The sequence below is a fragment of the Heterocephalus glaber genome, unplaced genomic scaffold (assembly GCF_053883595.1).
Source record: "Heterocephalus glaber isolate CG9 unplaced genomic scaffold, H.glaber_assembly_v1.0 deba00001457, whole genome shotgun sequence".
NCBI classification, from domain to species: domain Eukaryota; kingdom Metazoa; phylum Chordata; class Mammalia; order Rodentia; family Bathyergidae; genus Heterocephalus; species Heterocephalus glaber.
Window position 1 is genome coordinate 31,434,584 of NW_028258305.1, and position 19,452 is coordinate 31,454,035.

The 19,452-nt window shown below is 36.2% G+C and overlaps 1 protein-coding gene across 5 annotated transcripts in view; it reads left to right on the top strand.

Moving 5' to 3' along the window:
• Positions 1–19,452, top strand: part of Heatr5b (HEAT repeat containing 5B) — a 102,319-nt gene that overhangs the window by 46,146 nt on the left and 36,721 nt on the right. For all 5 annotated transcript variants that reach the window (XM_021253722.2, XM_021253723.2, XM_013070176.3 and 2 more), the window contains exons 20-26: positions 700–889; positions 1,865–2,034; positions 5,113–5,257; positions 5,527–5,766; positions 6,241–6,492; positions 11,775–11,956; positions 15,784–15,852. In XM_021253722.2, coding sequence (XP_021109381.1) covers positions 700–889; positions 1,865–2,034; positions 5,113–5,257; positions 5,527–5,766; positions 6,241–6,492; positions 11,775–11,956; positions 15,784–15,852 — 1,248 coding nt within the window. The remainder of the gene's footprint in view (positions 1–699; positions 890–1,864; positions 2,035–5,112; positions 5,258–5,526; positions 5,767–6,240; positions 6,493–11,774; positions 11,957–15,783; positions 15,853–19,452) is intronic.

The window sequence follows — 19,452 nt, forward strand, 5'->3', positions numbered from 1 at the left end:
GAATCTGGGAGCTAGGCTGTGGCTCAGTGGTGGAGCACTTGCCTAGCAAGTTCTAGCCCCTGGGTTCAATTCCTGAGCACCACAAATAATGATGACTATGATAAGTTAGGAAAAAAATGTTACAATATGTTCTTTCCCCATTCTTTTGTTTTAGGAGTCTTATTTGTAATAGTATAAATAAGATTTTGCTTTTCAGTGTAAGTCTGCTTTATTCTGAAAATTAAACCCATTCACATATACTCTTTCAGACATTTTTTGTTACTTGTTTCTCCTTTTTTGCACTTTCTTATATTAGATTGATCACTTTTTTGGGTTTTTTTTTCTAATTATGGTCCTTCTCTCTCTTTCTCTATTACAGTGATGGCAAATGTTTTAGAGCTTCCAGTAATATAAACAGCCCACTGTGGCATACACACCATAGGTTCACCAGCACTGCTCTATTATGTCAGCCTACTTCCTGTAACATTGATTGAATCTTCAGATTTACTCCTTAAATTTTTTTTTTTTGCTTCTTGAACGTTTTATACGTACATAAATATGTATAAGTGACAATGAGGATCAAGAGTATTTGTGAAAATATCCAATCTTGATTTGCCATTTCACATCAGTATGCCTAAAAATATTGATTATATGCATGTAACATTTCAGTATACTCTTAATTATTCTGCACAACAAAAATAAGGTTCTGTTTTATTCTAGACTTGGTCTCTTCATTCACTTGCTTTAATAGTGGATTCTAGTGGGCCAATGTATCGTGGATATGTGGAACCAACGTTATCTCTAGTTCTGACCTTGCTGTTGACAGTTCCACCTTCACATACAGAAGTTCATCAGTGTTTGGGTAGATGCTTGGGTGCTATAATAACTACTGTTGGCCCCGAACTACAAGGTAAGTAAATTCCTTAACATAATTGCTATCTTTCAATTTCCTAAATGTTGCCATCATGTTGCTTGAACAAATTTTATAATAATAACTACTATCTACTGAATGTTTTCCAGAGGCCTGACAGTCAAATTTTTATGTGTGATTTTTCAAAAATCCCTGAAAAAACCCCCCAAAAACACAAACCTATAATGTGACAGTATTTTTTAAGGCTTTGAGCAAGAAAAACATTTTTAAAAGAATTTCTTAAGTCAGTGAGTTATTGTGATAATAGCCACTATTATGTGTCGCTAATGATTATTGTGAATGTATCCATATATGTGCCCCTTTCCTCTCTGTCATTCAGTAAATGTTATCAGTGAGTCATGTTTTTTATTTGTGTTTAACTCATTTAATTCTTACAACAATTCAGAGATACTGTAGATATTATCTCCATTTTAGAGATGAAACAGGTTGAAAGAGGTTACTGAATTTTCCAAGCTCCACACACACACGTACATGATTCTTGGTTTGGTCTTATGTATATAAAATTATTTTACATTAGAAAAAATTTGAAGTCTCATATTTGGCAATTAAATTATCATGTAGCCACCATGTAACATTATAATATACTTTTCCTGATTATCTTTGTAAAAATAGTCTTTAATCCTATTAGGAAAATAGGATATAAAGTTGCTGTGTTATACAATAAAGGATAATATTGGTTGAACAGAGAACCAGAGAATGAGAAGTCTTCTGGCTCTTGAAGTAAAACAGTGGTGGCTGTAAAAGATCGTATAAATATAGCTAAATTTAAGAGTGATGCATTATTGCCATCCAAAGGCAGTTATAATTTGAAATCATTTCTGTGGATGTTTTGTTTTTGAAACAATCTGAATACTAATTATAAGGAGTTACATAGAAGATAATCATTTTTATGAATTTTTTTTTGATACTAATAAAAACATTGTATTTTACCCTTTTTTTTCATTTTGCTCCTAGGGAATGGAGCGACAATTTCTACAATTCGTTCCTCTTGTTTGGTGGGCTGTGCAATCACCCAGGACCATTCAGATTCCCTTGTTCAGGCAGCTGCTATATCTTGCCTTCAGCAGCTTCACATGTTCGCACCTCGACATGTCAACCTCTCTAGTCTTGTTCCTAGCCTTTGTGTAAGTATAAAGCTGTTTCCCTCATAGTTTTATTTTGGGACCCACTACATTTCTTTCCTAAAAGATCACATTGGACCAAAACAAAAAATACAAGTGTTCTGCATTGTGAATTCTAAATTTGCACCTTCGACAGTTATTTTATGGCCATTTTATTCTTTTTTTGTCTTTTAAGAATGATGAACTATTTATTTCTTGGCTGAGAATGTCATGTGCAGTCTTTCCCTCTCAGAATTTTTTCTTTTTCTATCTATCTGAATAAAAGATGATTTATTTGAAAGTGAGGGAAAGGAGAGAGACATGGCAGATAGCTGCTCTGGACGAGAAGGGAGTATTTGAAAGTGAAATACTTGTGGATTTCTTGTCCAACAGCTCCTTTTATTGAGATTCTTGTCCCATGTAGGCTCCCTGGCTTGTCTTTCATCTTCAGCACTTTTATGGAGAAACACTCATTTTCTTACAGGCTCAACTTGAGAGTTTCAGTTGTTGGAAAGGAGAAGAAGTCTGAAATCTTTTAGGGTTTCTCCTTCTCTCAATCTTCAGCAGAAACATGCCTCCAAAAACAAGGAAAGTACAAAGTGACAGGAAAAGGTTAGGATAAAAGATCAGCAAGAAGGAAGTTTTTTGCTCAGCACTGGAGAATCAAACCAGAAAGGAAACTGAGGCAGTGCAGGCTCCACATTCCCTTCTAGAGTGTGTGTGGGGAGTCCCAATGAAACCTGTCCTCTAGATCAGGTGGCTACTGACACTAATTGTCTTCTAACTGGCAGTTGAAGTCCTGTGAATCATTAATAGGCATTTATATTTTCTAGATATAAATTGGATTTTATTTTTAAAAATCCATTTTACAATATTTTACAAATTCATTTTGGGGGGTATCTGCATCCCCTAGGGGGCGCTCTAACATTCCTTTTCCTTTTCGCACCATTGCAGATGGAGCTGTGTTGCACTCCGTCTCTTCCTTACTCTGATTTATGGGGCCAACTGTGTGAGCTTGAGCCCAGGTACCCAAATCTCACACCAATTACTAACCCTATCAGACTGCCTTTTTGATGTTTGTCCTTCAAGGACCTGTAGAAGTTTGGTTTGGCGACTGGGTGCTGCTGTTCTGCTCTCCCAGCCACTGGGACTGTAAAAACTCAGCCCAATGAAAAATTAGATGAAGTTTTACCTTCCTGGCCGATGTACCAGTTAATGTAACATCTGGGAAGTGATGTGCACCATGCCATGGCACTGCTGGAGCATGCGGCTCCCTGCAATCCTAAACCTGGCGTCAGTAAAGAGCTAAAGAAGCAGAGTTTAAAATAAAAGAGAATGATTTATTTGAAGGTGAGGGAAGGAGGAAGAGAGACATGGCAGACAGCTACTCTGGACGAGTAGGGAGTATTCAAAAGTTAAATACTCCAGAATTTTGTTTCTTAAAGTTTGACTGATGAGTTGTAACAGTCTGTGGCTGTCATTGAAACCAGCCATTTATTCAACAGATATTTACAGATAAGGTGTTAGATGTCAGGTATCAGGCAGAGTACTGGAGGTACATTTGTGAGTGAGATAAGAGCAAGCCTCTGTCATAACGAAGTGTTTAGTTTACAAGGAAAATGGACTACAAGAATATACAAATGATTTACATTTACAAATGATACAGGAGCTAGAAGAGGTCACAGGAGAATATAAGACAGTGTATAACGTGGGGCCTGTCACGATTCAGAAATGATTTTCCTGAAAGAATGATATTTAGAATATAATTTACAGGATGAATAAGAGTTAATTTGCGGAACAGCATGGAATTGGAGTAGACAACATTTATATTTAGTTTGAGGGGAAAACATGTAGAAGGACCCCAGATGAGTGTGATACATTGAAGGAACCAATTAGTGTGATTAAGGATGAGAGCTAAGAGGGAAATGTGGTACAGTAGGGTGCAAGAGGAAGCTCGATAGTTAGCTAAAGCTTTCTAATTTTAGAGTGTTGGAAAAATTTTAAAATGTCTTTAATTTTAGGAAGAAAAATAAATGCAAGATTTTATTGATAAAATATTGCTCAGATTTTCTCCCTTCAGTTATATTTTATTTTTCCTGATACCTGGTTTAAACTTCATGGCCTGTGATTTTTATGCAGTCATTTCTTGAATTACAATTGTTATGTTAATAGCATAAAAATACACTAGCACTGTGAAGGGGTGATGTTTTCCTCCACTGCTATCATTATGGCTGGGATTCTAAAATATATTCATTCAAAACATGGCACATAATTTTTCTTGATGAGTCAAATTTATATTTTATTTATTTATTTATTTTTGGTACTAGGGATCGCACTCGGAACCTTGTGCTTGCGAGGCAGGCACCGGAACCACTGAGCTAAATCCCTGGTCCTTAAATTTATAATAATAATAACTAATATTTATTGAGCGATTACCATGTGCCAGCCACTGTTATTACTTGTGTTAACTCTTATTTTCACTATATTCCTGTGAGGAATTACTATTCTCATTTTACATTTGAACAAATCAGTGCTTAGAGAGACTAAGTAAAATACCTAAGACACACAGGAGTTAGTGAACAGAGGCGATTCAAACCCAGCCTGGCATCGAGCCTGAGTTTTTAACTGTTTTGCTATCCTGTTTAAGTTTTATTTTTTCTTTTAGAGTGTACTACATTGATCCTTTCAGGAACATTTCAGATGAAAAAAAAATTCTGTAAGAAAAGTCCCATTTTGCATTTCTTTTCAGATGTTTATGTTTGCTTCATTTTGTTTTTCATTTTAATACATACTTTACTTTTTGCTTTAAATTTCTACCACATACTCAGCTGTTTAACTCGTCATTCAGTATATTTGTTTCCATCCACTTAAAAAATTTAGATGACAAAGTTCAGTAGGACCATATGTAAAATAAGATGTGCATAAAAAAGATCTTTTTGTATTTTCATCTGTCTATATGGTATCAGTTTTAGTGCATAGATCTTGGCACAGTTATTTTGCCTACTAACATTTTTTGTATCTTATTAAGCCTTCATATTCATTAAGCAAGCAAGATTAAAGAATTACAGCTTAAAAACTGCCTGAAATTGTTACGCTTTACAGGTTCATTTATGTAGTTCCCACTTGTTACTTCGACGAGCAGCTGTGGCATGTCTCCGACAGCTTGCACAGCGAGAAGCTGCTGAAGTGTGTGAATATGCCATGAGCCTGGCAAAAAATGCAGGAGACAAAGAGAGCAGTGGCGCCAGTAAGTTCTTTCACTGGTCAACTTTCTGTTTTGTTTAAATACTTTCACATTTTGAACATCTCAGAATAATCAGTTTTAACAACTGGAGTTTTACCCTTATTGTCAGATTAAATTCTAATCCTAAAGATATATAACCTAGAGATCATAATTAATTGTAGCTGATTTTGTTGCTATTGTGAATTTATTTGTAAGACCTATCTTTTACATGATTGTTACCTGTAGCATACAACAAACTACCATTGAAATTCGTTTGTAAAATTACTTTTCAGATGTCAATCCTTTTGCACCTGGGGTTAGTTCTCGAAGTGATATTCATTACAGACATCAAGGTGTTAACATAACAGAAACCGGTCTTGAGGGACTTCTTTTTGGAATGCTAGATCGTGAGACAGATCGAAAATTATGTTCTGATATTCATGACACGTTGGGCCATATGCTTTCATCACTGGCAGTGGAAAAACTTTCCCATTGGCTAATGCTTTGCAAAGATGTCCTGGCAGCATCTAGTGGTATGTATTTATGCTCTTAAAATAATGAAAACCATTTTACTTTTGAGTTATAGATGTAAATATATAGCTATGCAAATGTACATTTATATAAATTTGAGTTTACATTTTAAAGTATTGATGATTTTTCATCTTTATACAGTAAATCCTGTAAAAAATATTGAAGGTCAAATTATGGAATAAACTAATAAACTTCCTATATCATTTAGAAAAAGTATTTTGAAATATTTTGAAAGTTCAAACTAAATTTTGATATCTAAAAATCCCAGGCTACTCTGTAGTACAATATAGTATATAAAACTATTGGGCTATGCAAATGTAGTTTACGTGAAAGTAATTTATGTTATCCTTCCCTTGACTCTTGATTGTTTAAAAGAAAAACTTGGCAGTTCTGTTTTCCACAGAGTGAGAATTAATGCTATTTTTAAAGCATAATTTTACTTATTATAGGAATAATATTCCTAATTTTTGTTATAGATATGAGTACTACAACTCCCCTAAGTGGTGGAAAAGATGAAGAATCTGAGAAGAAAGATGAGATGGATGATGATACCATGTTTACCACCCTAGGCGAGGAAGATAAGTCAAAGCCTTTTGTGGCGCCTCGCTGGGCCACCCGAGTATTTGCTGCTGATTGCCTGTGCCGCATCATCAATTTGTGTGAGAATGCAGACCAGGCTCACTTTGATCTTGCCATGGCACGTTCTGCTAAACTACGAAACCCCAAAAGTAAATTTCAATCAGTACTTTTTTACCCCAAAATATTTTTATAGGTTTGAGATATTTTAATGCTGTACGTCATGCTTAATCTGTTCTAATTTATTGTAAGCTGCCTTGTCTTTTACCTTAATTTCTGTCCCCTTAGATACTATCCATTGTATTTGGAAGAAAAATTGAAGAAGGTGATCCAAAGACAAATAATCTGTAGACAGAGAGAAAGATCTGTCTCTATATATTTGAATCATTTGCCCTAAGTTTGATGATGGAAATTATTTATATTTCTTCAGTACATTGCCTTAGTTTGGTAATTTTTTGTAAAAGAAATGGTAAAACTTTAAGATATGTAAATAAAATGAACTTCTGCAGTTTCCAGTTGTGGAGATTGAGAATTCATGAATGGCATAGCAGATATCAACCTCTCAGATTTCAGAAATCCTATTAGATATTTTTGAAAAGATGAAATTTTTTTATTATTGAAACCAGTCACTGATTGTTATCTTTTGCAAACTTTTTATATCACATATCCTCTGAATAAGATATGCAGTGGAATTTACAAAAAGATCATCAAGTCCAATAAAGACTTTCATTTTACATTAAGGAGACCCACAGAAGCTGAGAGAAGTAATCTAGTGAGAGACTCCTTATCCAGTACTTGATTGTCTCTCTGTCACCCTTCAGGTATTTCTTAAATATCTGAAGACAAATTATATGTATTGGCAACACTGAGGTCTGTAAGTTCAAAATGCCATTCATATTTATTTTACTGTATATAAAAAGCAGCAGAGCTCATAAATTAATTTTAAAAACATGCAAGTAAAGTAGTAGTATGCAGCAGCTAAAATGTGAATCAGGGTACTAGCAAAGCAGAGTAGATCATGAATACAATGTCTTTATTCATTGTCATTATTTAGCAAATATTTATTGAATCCTTTGCTATACATTGCAGATACAGAAAGAAAGAATACAGTCTATACCCTGGAACAGCTTTTAGTCTAGGAGATAAGACAGGCAGATTTATGAGTTGAATGATTAGAGTATGTCTCACTAGTGGTGTAATATTTTGAGAGCATTTTAAAAATAGTATTCCTTTCCTAAGGAGCCATGGAAAACCTTGCAGAAGAGGTTATTTTGAAGCTGGGTGTTTTTTTTTTTTTTTTTTTTTGAGACAAGTTCTTGCTACCTAGTTCAGGCTGACCTTGAACTCACTGTGTAATCCAGGCTGGCCTCAAACTTGTGGCAATTCCCTTGCCTCAGCCTCCTGAGTGCTGGAATTACATACTTGCCACCATAACTGACATGAAGATGAATTTTAAACACAGAAAAAGGTTTCTGGGTTGAAGAGATTCATTTTATCAGTTTTTCTATTGTTGCTGTAACAAGTGACCATATGTTTCTATTCAGGATAACACAGTTGCCAGGCGTGGTAGTACACACCTGTTATCCCAGCAGTTGGGAGACTGAGGCAGGAAGATCGCTGAGAGGCCAGCCTGGGCTACGTAGTGAGTTCAACGCCAGCCTGAATTACAAAGTGAGACCCTGCCTCACAACAACAACAACCCCCCCCCAAAAAATAATAACAGGTTTATTACCCTGTAGCTCTTTAAATTCGATGTCCAACATGGACTAGACTCAAGTTGGGCTAGAATAAAATTGTCAGTTGATCTGTGTTCATGTCTGGAGTTTTTTGAGCAACTAATTTCCTTTCTTTCCCAGCCTTTATATACTACCTGCATTCCTTGGCTTGTGGCTCCCTTTCTCTGTGTGTTACAGCCAGCAGTGTTTCTGTGTGATGCCTCTTCACTCATCACAGTTCTTTCTTTAACTTCAGCCAGAAAAGGTGCTTTTTTTGGTTAATTTTTGCTTTTTCCCTGTGATTCTGGGGTTAGAGCTTCGGGCCTCACACATGCTGAGCAAGTGCTGCACCACAGGGATATGGCCCAACCCAAATGCTCTGCTTTAAAGGACTCATATGGTTAGACTGGGCGCAAGTGGGTAATTTAACACACTCCCCGTGTCAGGGTCTGTAACCTTAATCCCCTCTGGGAAGTCCCTTTTTCCATGAAAAGAGACAAATCCACAGGGTAGGGAGTAGCATATGGACATCTTTGGACAACATTGTGCTCACCATACTGATTTATTATAAGCAGAGGGAATAAGAGAATGCATATTGTCCAGATCATAAATGCGCTACCAATAAGGAATGGAGACAAGCCTTAGGATGGCTTTATTTAGTTCTTAACTGTTTTCATTTCTCATTGTTGCGTCTTCTTGTCCTTTTATGTGATGTCTTAGAGATCTTCACAATCTTTCCATTTACACATTGGTAGTGTTTTATTCTTTTCTGCTTCCATTGTGGATCTTGAGTCTGCTGGTATGCTTTCTGTGTTCCTGTAATTTTTATGCATATTTTCCCATGTCCATTATATCATATCCATTTTACACTTAAAAGTTTTCTGTTTTTATTCCTTAGTAACAATGGTGTTTTACATTCTGTTGATACCAAATAGTTTTGTAAACTTTGTTCTGGTTTGTATAGAAAATTGTTTCCAGAGTTTAGTACTTTCTCTGAATCTTTAGGATCTGTCTTTTCTCTGGTTATGTTTTCTTCATAGGCTTACTTGTTAATGCATCCTCAAAAGAGGAGATACCCTCCGAGGTTGGAATTTGCTCACAGTGTGGTACTGTATGGAGGTGGATTGCCATGTTCTCTGTCTTTGCTTACTGGGTACTTTATAGCTATAGCCAGATGGTTAGCTGACCCTATAGCTCCCCACCTAGATTCTGGTGTTGGGTGTGCTTTCTTCTGTGGGACCAAAACAGGATCCATTCTAATTCTGAACAATCATAGCAGAGTCTGTAAAAAAGTATTGGCCCAGTGCATGTGCTCTCCAGGCTCTTTCCATAGCTTCCTTCTCGCCATCTTCCTATCTACTGCACATTAGCTATAGGGAATTACTACTTCATAAATGTAATAAACGTCTGCCAGCCCCCTTATTCTTTCCCTGTTTCTGATCTTCTTCCCAGTCCTTCTTCCTGTTCCCACCCTTCAAGAGTTCATCTTCTTAGATTTGAGAAAGAAGATGTGTCTATTTGAGGAAGTTTGGAGGTAGAGAAAATAGTTGGGGAAAGCAGCTCTCTCATTCAAAGGACAATTACTTAGTTTTTGATAATCCTAGACTTTGTGAATTAGGTGACAGAGAATACAGGAGAAATAGTACATCTTTTTTTTGTGGTACCTGGGCTTGAACTCAGGACCTTGTACTTGCGAGGCAGGCGGCAGAACCACTGAGCTAAATCCCTGGCCCAAAAATACATCTTTTTATTTACTGTAGGTTGGCATAATATGAGTAGGCCCATTTTAATCCATTTCTTGGGCCTGGGATTTAGCTCAGTGGCACCTGTGCCTGCCTCAAAAGCTCAAGGTCCTGAGTTTGATCCCTGGTACCACCAAAAAAAAGATTACAGTCTTTAATCCATTTCTTTCTGCCTTGGAAATTTTCTCGCAAATTCTGGCAGCAGTTTGATATACTTTTTTTAAAATTTGTTATGTGTTTTTTCTTCTCTTTGCTAAGGAACCATTGTAGGCTTCTAGCCAGATGTTTTCCTCTCTTCTCTTGCTGCCCACCCCCAAACCAACATACACTTTTTAAAAATGTAGTATTCTAAAATTGATTTTTTAGGTAGGCACCTGAAAAAATTTAAAGATACATGTCTTCTAATCTTTGCAACAATAACAACAAAAACCTATTTAAATAGTAGCTGATTAGAGATCAGATTAAGACACAGAATTACCTCTGCTTTAAAATGACTGAGAGGGCTGAGGATATAGCTTAGCGGTAGAGCACTTATCTAGTATGCATGAGGCCCAGGGTTTGATCCCCAGTACAATAAAGGAAGGAAGGAAGGAAGGAAGGACAGATGAACAAATGGAAGATTTTTAGAGTCTTATTGCTTCCAGGAGAACTTAGAGTGCTTAAACTTGATAAATTCTTTTTAATTTTTATTTTTATTGATACATGTTGGCAATACATAATGATTATGTTCCTCGAAAGCTGTTACATGTACATAACACTGATAAATTCTTTAGATGGCTGTTGTTGCTGTATATTTTAAGTTCACAGATCTTTGTATCTATCTAATCTCTTAATCTTATCTATTTTTCATTTGAATCATTCTCTCTTCATCATGTTTATGCTCTTCTTTTCTTTTTTGAGCATAGAAAACATATTTATAGTAGATGTTTTAAAGTCCCTGTCTGATAATTATGTTACCGGTTTCATTTTCAGTCCTGTTTCTGCTTATTGACTGTTTCTGTCTGTCTCTCTTTCTGAGACATATTTCCCTACATTTTTGCATCCTTGATAATGTTTTATTAGATGTCAGACATTGCAAATTTTATATTAGTGCTGGATTTTGCTGTGTTTCTTTAAATGGTATTGTACTTTGTTCTGGGATGTAGTTTAAAAGTCTTTTCCTGACTACAAATTTTTATTTTATTTTTCCAGGGGTAGGCAGGTATCCTGAAGTCCAAATTCACCCATTGCCCGTTTTGTAAATAAAGTTTTATTGGAGAACACATATTCATTTCTGTACATATTGTCAATGGCTGCTTTTTTACTGTTAAGAACAGAATTGAGAAGATGTGATAAAGATGATATTATCTGTAAAGCTAAAAATATTTACTACCTGGTCCTTTACAGTAAAAGTCTTCTAAACCTTGCTCTCAAAGAATTATGAATTCATTTGGGAAAGTCATGCTAATCAAGTATTTTTCTTCTGATGTCATTGTAAATCCAGTAGTCACCTCTGTTAACATACTGTGTAAAAGCTTACTGCTCACAGGTGTGTCCAACCTGCAGCCTGCCCTTTTTTTTTGAGTGAGTGGGTGAGTGAGTGAGGATGAATTGTCTTGGGCCACATATAAAATATATAATATAGGGGCCAGGGATTTAGCTCTGTGGTTCTGCCGCCTGCCCCGCAAGCTCAAGGACCCGAGTTCGATCCCTGGTACCAAAAAACTAAAAATAAAATAAAATATATAATATAGTTAATGCATATAAACAGCAAAACTTTATTTTTAAAATTTTTATTGTGACATTGAGAAAAGGGAAAAAAGGCAGGCTGCAGGTCAGACACACATGAATGGGAGTTTACTAAAAGAGTATCTTTGTTTTTTTAGAAAACATCATATGGGTCATAAGTGCTTTTATCAGAAATGTATTTTATATTTTTATGTTGTAACACTAATTTTTGGAAAAGCTTTCCCTTTTGCCTTCTATTTTTATTTTCAGATGACCTCTTAGTACTTCATCTCTCTGACCTGATTCGTATGGCATTTATGGCTGCAACTGATCATAGCAACCAGCTGCGGATGGCTGGGCTCCAGGCTCTTGAAGACATCATCAAGAAATTTGCATCTGTGCCTGAGCCAGAATTTCCAGGTCATGTGATTCTGGAGCAGTATCAAGCTAATGTGAGCTTTTCTATTTTCTTAGAAACTTAAAATCGATCTTTTGAGGGATCATTAAAGGAGTGAGGACTCTGGAGGAATGTATTTGGAACTGTAATTTATTTTTCCGTGTGGGATGCATGTCTTTACTTCCATAGTCTGTTTAATAGTTTCAGTCAGCCCACAACTGAAGAAGTAATGGTGTCAAGCTATTGTCACTATTTTTAAGTCTTGATAACATATCAGTGGTAAAACTAGAATAGAAATTCCAGCCTTTTCCAGTCTTGTGTTTAGATGTTTAGCCATGCCTTTTAAAAGATAAAAGGAACTTTCAGAGGAGTGTTCTCTGATTTGCTGCCACTATTTTTATGTGCCACGACTTGATAAGCAGTTTTAGAAATAAAAAGCAGTGTCTTATATGCTGCAGAATAAGTTCACCCTTAATAACAGCAGCTGAAAGCATTACTGAAAGAATTGGGAACTTTTGAAGGATTGTTATTTCATTCTAAACAGAGATAAACTTTTTTTCCCTGAGATTTATACCCTTGTTTATCAGAGGAGGCACAATAAACTCATTCTAGCAATGGGGTGTGTGTGAAGGTTAAAAAATATTACATTAGCAAGTAAAGTAGAAACATCTTTTTAATGTCATTGTGCTAAAATGGTAGTGGTGAACCTGTGCCATGCATGTTGCTTTTCTTTTTCTTTTTCTTTTTTTTTTGAGACAGGGTCTCACTATATAATTCAGGCTGACCTTGAACTCACTATGTAGCTCAGACAGGTCCCGAACTCCCCCTAATCCTTCTGCCTCAGCCTCCCATATGCTGAGATTACAGGCATGAGCTACCACACCTGGTCTGTTTTTCTTTTAAGACAAAAGAGGGTAATGTCTGAGTTGTTTTTTTCCAAACTAAAACCTCAGGATTCAGGTTTAATTTCAGTGCTGGCACTGCAATAAGTGAGTTTTGGGTTGCAATTTGGGCAAGCATCTCTAAAAGGTTCTCCATTCCTGTGCTAAAATACTGTTTCCAGGTGCACCATACCAAAAGTTGTGTAAATATACACAAAATTAAACATGTGAATAATGTATAATCCACTGACTCTAATGGCTATTGAAAACCTTTATATAATTGTTTTACTCCCGTGCAGAAGGGTGTGTAAAAAAAACTTATGTAGAAATAATTGTCAGATTTACAGAAAAATTGCATAATAATAAGCAAAAAAAAATTTCATGCCTGTTACTCATGTTTACCCACTGTTAATTTTTTTGTTTTTGTTTGTTTGCTTTTGGTACCGGTGGTGATCGAACTCGGGACCTTTCCCTTGTGTGGCAGGTGCCAGAACCACTGAACTAAATCCCCAGACCTACCCATTGTTAATTTTGACTCATTTGTTCAAATATTCTCTTTCTCTCTCTATCCCCACTATTCTGTTTTTCTTTTCTCCGCCCCATCCCCCCCCCCCATATTGGAGCTTGAACTCAGGACCTTGTGCTTTTGAGGCAAGAGTGCCACCACTGAGCTAAATCTCCAGCCCCTCTATTTTTCTATATAGATATTTACACACAATTTTTTCCTAAGCCACTTGAAATTAAATTATTTTAAATTGTGTACTTCCCCCTGATCACTTTGGTCTGTATTTTCAAAGAATAAGGACATTGTTTTAATATAACCATAGAGCAATTATGAACCTCAGGAAATTCAACATTGACCAATTACTTGTTGCCTATAACCTATCATATTCCAGTTGTCAGTGGCCCCAGTAAATTCTTTTATAGTATCCTGTCTCCTTCAGTGCAGGATCCTGTACTGCTCACATGTGCTTGGTTGCTGTGTGTGATTAGCCATACAGAAGGACTCTTGATCCATTTCCAAAGGACTGCTGATACAACTTAGAGACCTGATCTCTATGATAAGGGAAGAAATATCAACCCATGAGTTACTGAACTGTTCTGCATTCTGATATGTCTTAAGAATCTGTGATTTGGTGTTTTTAAGACTAAAGCACATACATACTCCTTTATTAATGTAATAACTATACAAATTAATATTTTAGAACAACCCTTTCAAGCACCTATTTTTGAGGTGACATGATCTCTGAGGTCTTTTAGTAATTGAATGTTAGTACTACTCAGTCAATTAATTAATTTATTTATTTTTGACTTTTTGAGGCAGTGTCTCCTTTTGTAGTTCAGGCTGGCCCTGAACTCACTATGTAGCCCAGGCTGGCCCTGAACTCGTGGTGATCCGCCTCAGCCTCCCAAGTGCTGGATTACAGGCATGCACCAACTCAGTTTGTTTGTTTGTTTATTTATTTATTTTTAGTACCAGGGATCAAACTCAGGATCTTGCTCTTACAAGGCAGGCGGTGGCACCACTGAGCTAAATCCCCAGCCCCAACTCAGTTAATTTAATGAAATTGATCCAGTTATATGAGACTCACCCATGAGGTTAAAAAAAAAAATAGCAGCTTTTTTTGTTATCTCTGATAATATGCCACTGTCAGAAAGTCCTGTTTGTTTGTTTTAAAATTTTATTTATTCATTTATTTTTGGTACCAGGGATTGAACTTGGCACCTTGTGCTTGTGAGGCAGGCAGCGGAACCACTGAGCTAAATCCCTGGCCTATTTATTTTTATTTTTTGGTACCGGGGATCAAACTCAGAACCTTGTGCTTGCCAGACAGATGTGCTAGACAGGCTCCACTGAGCTAAATGCCCGGCCCAATCCTGTTTATTATTTTTTTATTTTTTAATTTTTTTCCCCATTAACTTTATTGGTACATTTTAGGTATAAAATACAGTTACATTCATCATTGGGATCTTGTACCTTTACATGAGTCTCTTGGTTCTTATGTTTTCCCCCTTCCCTTGCCCTCCCTTAACACCCCCTCCACCCTTCCCTATTTGCAAAGTCTTTGTTTCCATGTTTTCCCTTTTCTCATATTTTTTCTTTTCCTTTCTTTCCTTTCCACTACCCCTGCCACTTCTCCTGCTCCTTTAGACATTTACTTCCTATTACACAATATCAATTATACATTTTTTAAATTACAATATCAAGATCTAGGAGACATTACCACAGATTTTACAGAATTTAAAAGGATATAGAAAGCATATTACAAAAATCTTTTTTGAAATAAATTTGACAACTTCTAAGAAGTACCTTGGAAGACAAATTAATGAAACTAACTCCGGAGGAAATATAAAATTTAAATAGCACCTATTAAAGAAAGAATATTCCTAGCTTGAAAACCTACCTATATGACAACAGCAGCCTCATATACATTTTAACTGATAAATTATATCAAACAATTAAAGCAGAAAAAAGAAGGAACACTTCTCCCCTCATTTTAGGAACTCAACATTGTGCTAATCCTAAAACTGGATAAAGATAATAGAGGAAAAAAGTATGAACATAGATAGAAATTTGTTTAACAAAACAAACTATTAGAAGACAGATCTGGCAGGATGTAGAAAGTGGTTTTGTTACAGGGATGGCAGTGTTGGTTCAGCATTGGAAGATCCACCCCCACAAGTCATCATTTAAACAGAGGAAAGGAAAAAGCCATATGATCCTGTCACTAGTTAATCCTGTTTATTATTAAAAACAAAAGAAAAAGAAATGATTAATTGCCTGAATGATGTAGCATTCTTATACATTTGATAATGATAACCTCCTGGAAAGCAAAGAAAAATGGTATGGTTGAGTTTATTAAAATTGGATAGATAAGAGAAAGGTGATACAAAGCAAAGGAACGGAGATATGTTTTGTGTGTTTTCATCTCCAAAGACACAAAAGGGTTTATGTTTATTCCTTATCTGTAAAATTCAAGTGCTTTATTCATTTTTCTAGGTGGGAGCTGCTCTAAGACCAGCCTTCTCACAAGATACACCATCAGATATAATAGCAAAGGCTTGCCAGGTAAGAAGAAAAATTAGGCTTTCTAAAGTTGTCTTCTGTAAATTCATACAATTTAGAATTTCACTTTAAGAAAGGGGAAGAGTCAAATCATTTTTATTTTTATCCTGGAAATACAATAGTGGCAGTTTCCTCTTTGATTCTGTATGAATTGATGAAATAGTAGCTGTTAATTATATCCCTTGTCATAACTAAAGACATAACTCTGAGATACATAGTTCTTTTTTTTTTTTTTTGAGATACATAGTTCTTATGTGATCCAAAAATGAATAGACAATGCAAATCATAAGAGGGACAAAAATGAAAGATAACCAAGTCTGTAGTTAATACCTAAAGAATAATAATGATAATTTAGATAATAAAACATTATTGTAAACACAGGTTATGAAAATTCTTCAAGTTTTGGGTTTTAAATTATCCTAAAAAGAATCTTAGATGCAGAAATTTAACTGCAAAATGAATCCCAGGGCATTATTCTCATTTTATTTTCAGAGAAACTACCCAAAACACTTGTTCCTATATATATATATTTTTTTGTACCAGGGATCGTACTCGGGACCTTGCGCTTGCCAGCCAGGCACCGGGACCATTGAGCTAAATCCCCGGCAGTTCCTACATTTTTAATAAAGTCCTTTTTCATATGTCTCATCTTGAAGGATTCATGCATTGAAATCTAATCTTTCAGAAAACCAAATTCTTTCCCTGTAGTCCATCATTTTTGCTTAGAATTCACCTCTTAAGCTTTATGCAGCCTTTATACAGCTAGGGATTTGCTCTCTGCAGTGATAGCCTTGAAATCCTGACTCTTCTCTCTGGCTGAATGGGTTTTCTGCTTCTTTCCATTGTATTTCTGTGAAGCCTGCTGCCCTAATGGTGGCCTTCAGAAAAATTAAGTCTTTCTACCAGCAGCAGACCAGAGAGATAAGAGAGCCCACTGTTATTAGGCGTAGGTCTCTGGACTAAGGTACAAATGTTGAGGTTGGAGTAGATAATCTGGTTTGGGATACTGATGCAAAACATCAAAAAGTCATTTATTCCTGGTCATAGTAGTGCACCTGGAATCCCAGCACTCAGGAGGTTGAGGCAGGAGGATCAATAGTTCTTGGCCAGCCTGGCAGCTAGGACTACATAGTGAGACCCTGTCTCAAAAGACCAAAAAAAAAAAAAAAATCAGTTATAAATAAATATATCATCATGATGTTTCACAGCATAGTATTTATTTATTCATTTATTTTATTTAGTTTTTTGAGACAGGGTCTCACTATGAGTTCAGGGTGGCCTTGAACTCAGTCCAGGCTGGCCTCAAACTTGTGGCAATCCTCCTGACTCAGCCTCCTGAGTTCTGGGATTACAGGCATGCACCACCATGCCTGGCCTCAGAGTATAGTATTTAAACAGACAAAACTTTCTGCTGAGCTCCTGAAAGTTAAAAAAGTAAAGGCTATTACAATTTCACCTTGTAAAGGAGAATATGACAATTTCCTCTCATTGAGTTTGCCTTAAATTTCTTTCTTTTATGGCTTAACTGCTTATTCTATAAGAAATGTCTTCTTTTCCAGTGGCAGGCTTAAATTTATAACCTCCTCTTCTGTTGTGGGAGGAGACCTAGTAGTTTTGAAATAGATGGGACAGTGGTTTGCAAGTTCTTGTCCTTAAGAGAAAGTATGGAGTTGGCTTACATGGTATCCCAGCTTGTTTGCTGGAGTAACAGCACCTTGCGTTACTCCAAGAGTAACTCAGAGATATTACAGAGAAAACCCTCAAAGTTAACACAATCAGGGACATTAATCAGAGGGTTAGTAAAAAAAAAATTTAAAAGCCAAGTGTGGTGGCACACACTTGTAATCCCAACATTTGAGAAGCTGAGGCAGGACAATCACTGTGAGTTTGAGGCCAGGCTAAACTACAGAGAGAGACCCTGTCTCCCAAACAAAAAGCAAAACAAAACTAAAATCATTTAAAGCAGGTTTAGAATCAAAAACATATTCATTTCAGTTCAAAATTTATAAATATACATTCATTTACCCGTCTTTTGTTGTGGGGCCAAGATCTTTTCTCTGAATATGATTTTGCTGAGTTAATGCTGCTTTGTCTTTGTAAGCCAAATCCATAATGCATTATCTGCTATTTCCAATTATTGGTTCTGTGAATTAGAGAAAGTACTTAGATTTTTGCAAGGAAAATAGAGTGCTAAATTCTCAGTCTTTATGATTTTCCCTGACTTTTAGTTGTTTTTCTACCAAATTTTACAGAACTGTTTCTCATATTTAATGTCTTCTAACTATAAATTTATTATATTTTTATCACTTTGACTGGCATTTTGATGTCTATATGTCCTTAATCGACAACTTTTTTTTTCCAGTACTGGGAATCAAACTCAGGACCTTGCACTTGCCAGGCAGGTGTGGCACCACTGAGCTACATCCCCAGCCCCTTGATAACAGTTTTAACAGTCCTTATTTTATTAAATTTAGTTTTGAATTCTTTGAAAATAAGATTTTAAGAGTAAATATTTATACCAGTATTCTTAACTTTTAAAAACTTAACACAAATCTATTAACTACGATGTGAAACTCAAATGCTCTAAAAGTGGAAAGTTTGTTTTATAATTAATTTGGGACCAAAACCTGAGCTGGCTCATACTCATTTGCCTTGATGTGAAGCTGAGTGAGATTTTAGCGATGGTCTCTGAGAGATTCATAAAGGTGTGCTGCAGAAGCGTCTATGGGTTGTGGGTGCTGCCACACGCCTGTCTAGGCGGAGCCCTTAGTGAGGTTCGTGGCCCTTGTACCTTTTACCCAGAAGTGGTGGATTGTGAAACACACCTTGGCCCAAGGACTTCAGACAAGAGAGTGAGGACTTGGGATTATTGTTGGTGAAGTTGGTACAGTCAGACCAGTCAGCTCTTCCTTCTTGAAATTCTCCTCTTGGCTCTATTATCATTTTACTTGCCAGGCTTTTCAGATGTTTTCTTTTCAGTTTCTCTGTGTTTGTTCTACCTATCCCTTAAGTACAATTTCCCCTGTGATCTGGCTTTAACGTTATTTTTTTAATCTATCGTTAAACAAATTTACCTAGTAATATTACTTTGGTTATCACCTTGTGTGGAAATTTCTAAGTTTATGTAGTTACCCTAAACGTCCTCCTGAATCCAGGCCTAAGTTTCCAGCTGCCTTCTGAATCATATTTTTTCACGAGGCTCTTAATGGCACTTGAGTTCAGCATGTAAACACATTTGGAATCCAAATCTCATCTCCACTAAACTTTCCTGTTTTCCTCCATTAGCTCTCTTAAACAGTGGTGTCTCCTTCTTTCCATTCATGCAAGTTAGAACTTTTATTTAATTTATTTATTTATTTATTTAGAGACAAGGTCTTGCTTTGTAGTTCAGGCTGGTCTTGAACTCACTGTATAGCCTGGGCTGGCTTTGAACTCACTGTGTATCCCAGGCTGGCCTCGAACTCATGGTGGTCCTCCTGCCTCAGCCTCCCGAGTGCTGGGATTATAGGCATGCACCACCTCACCTGGCTAAATTAGAAATTTTGACAATCAAAATCTGGCAATCTTTGATTGTTCTTTTTGCAGCTTTCTTCCCCCACCCCC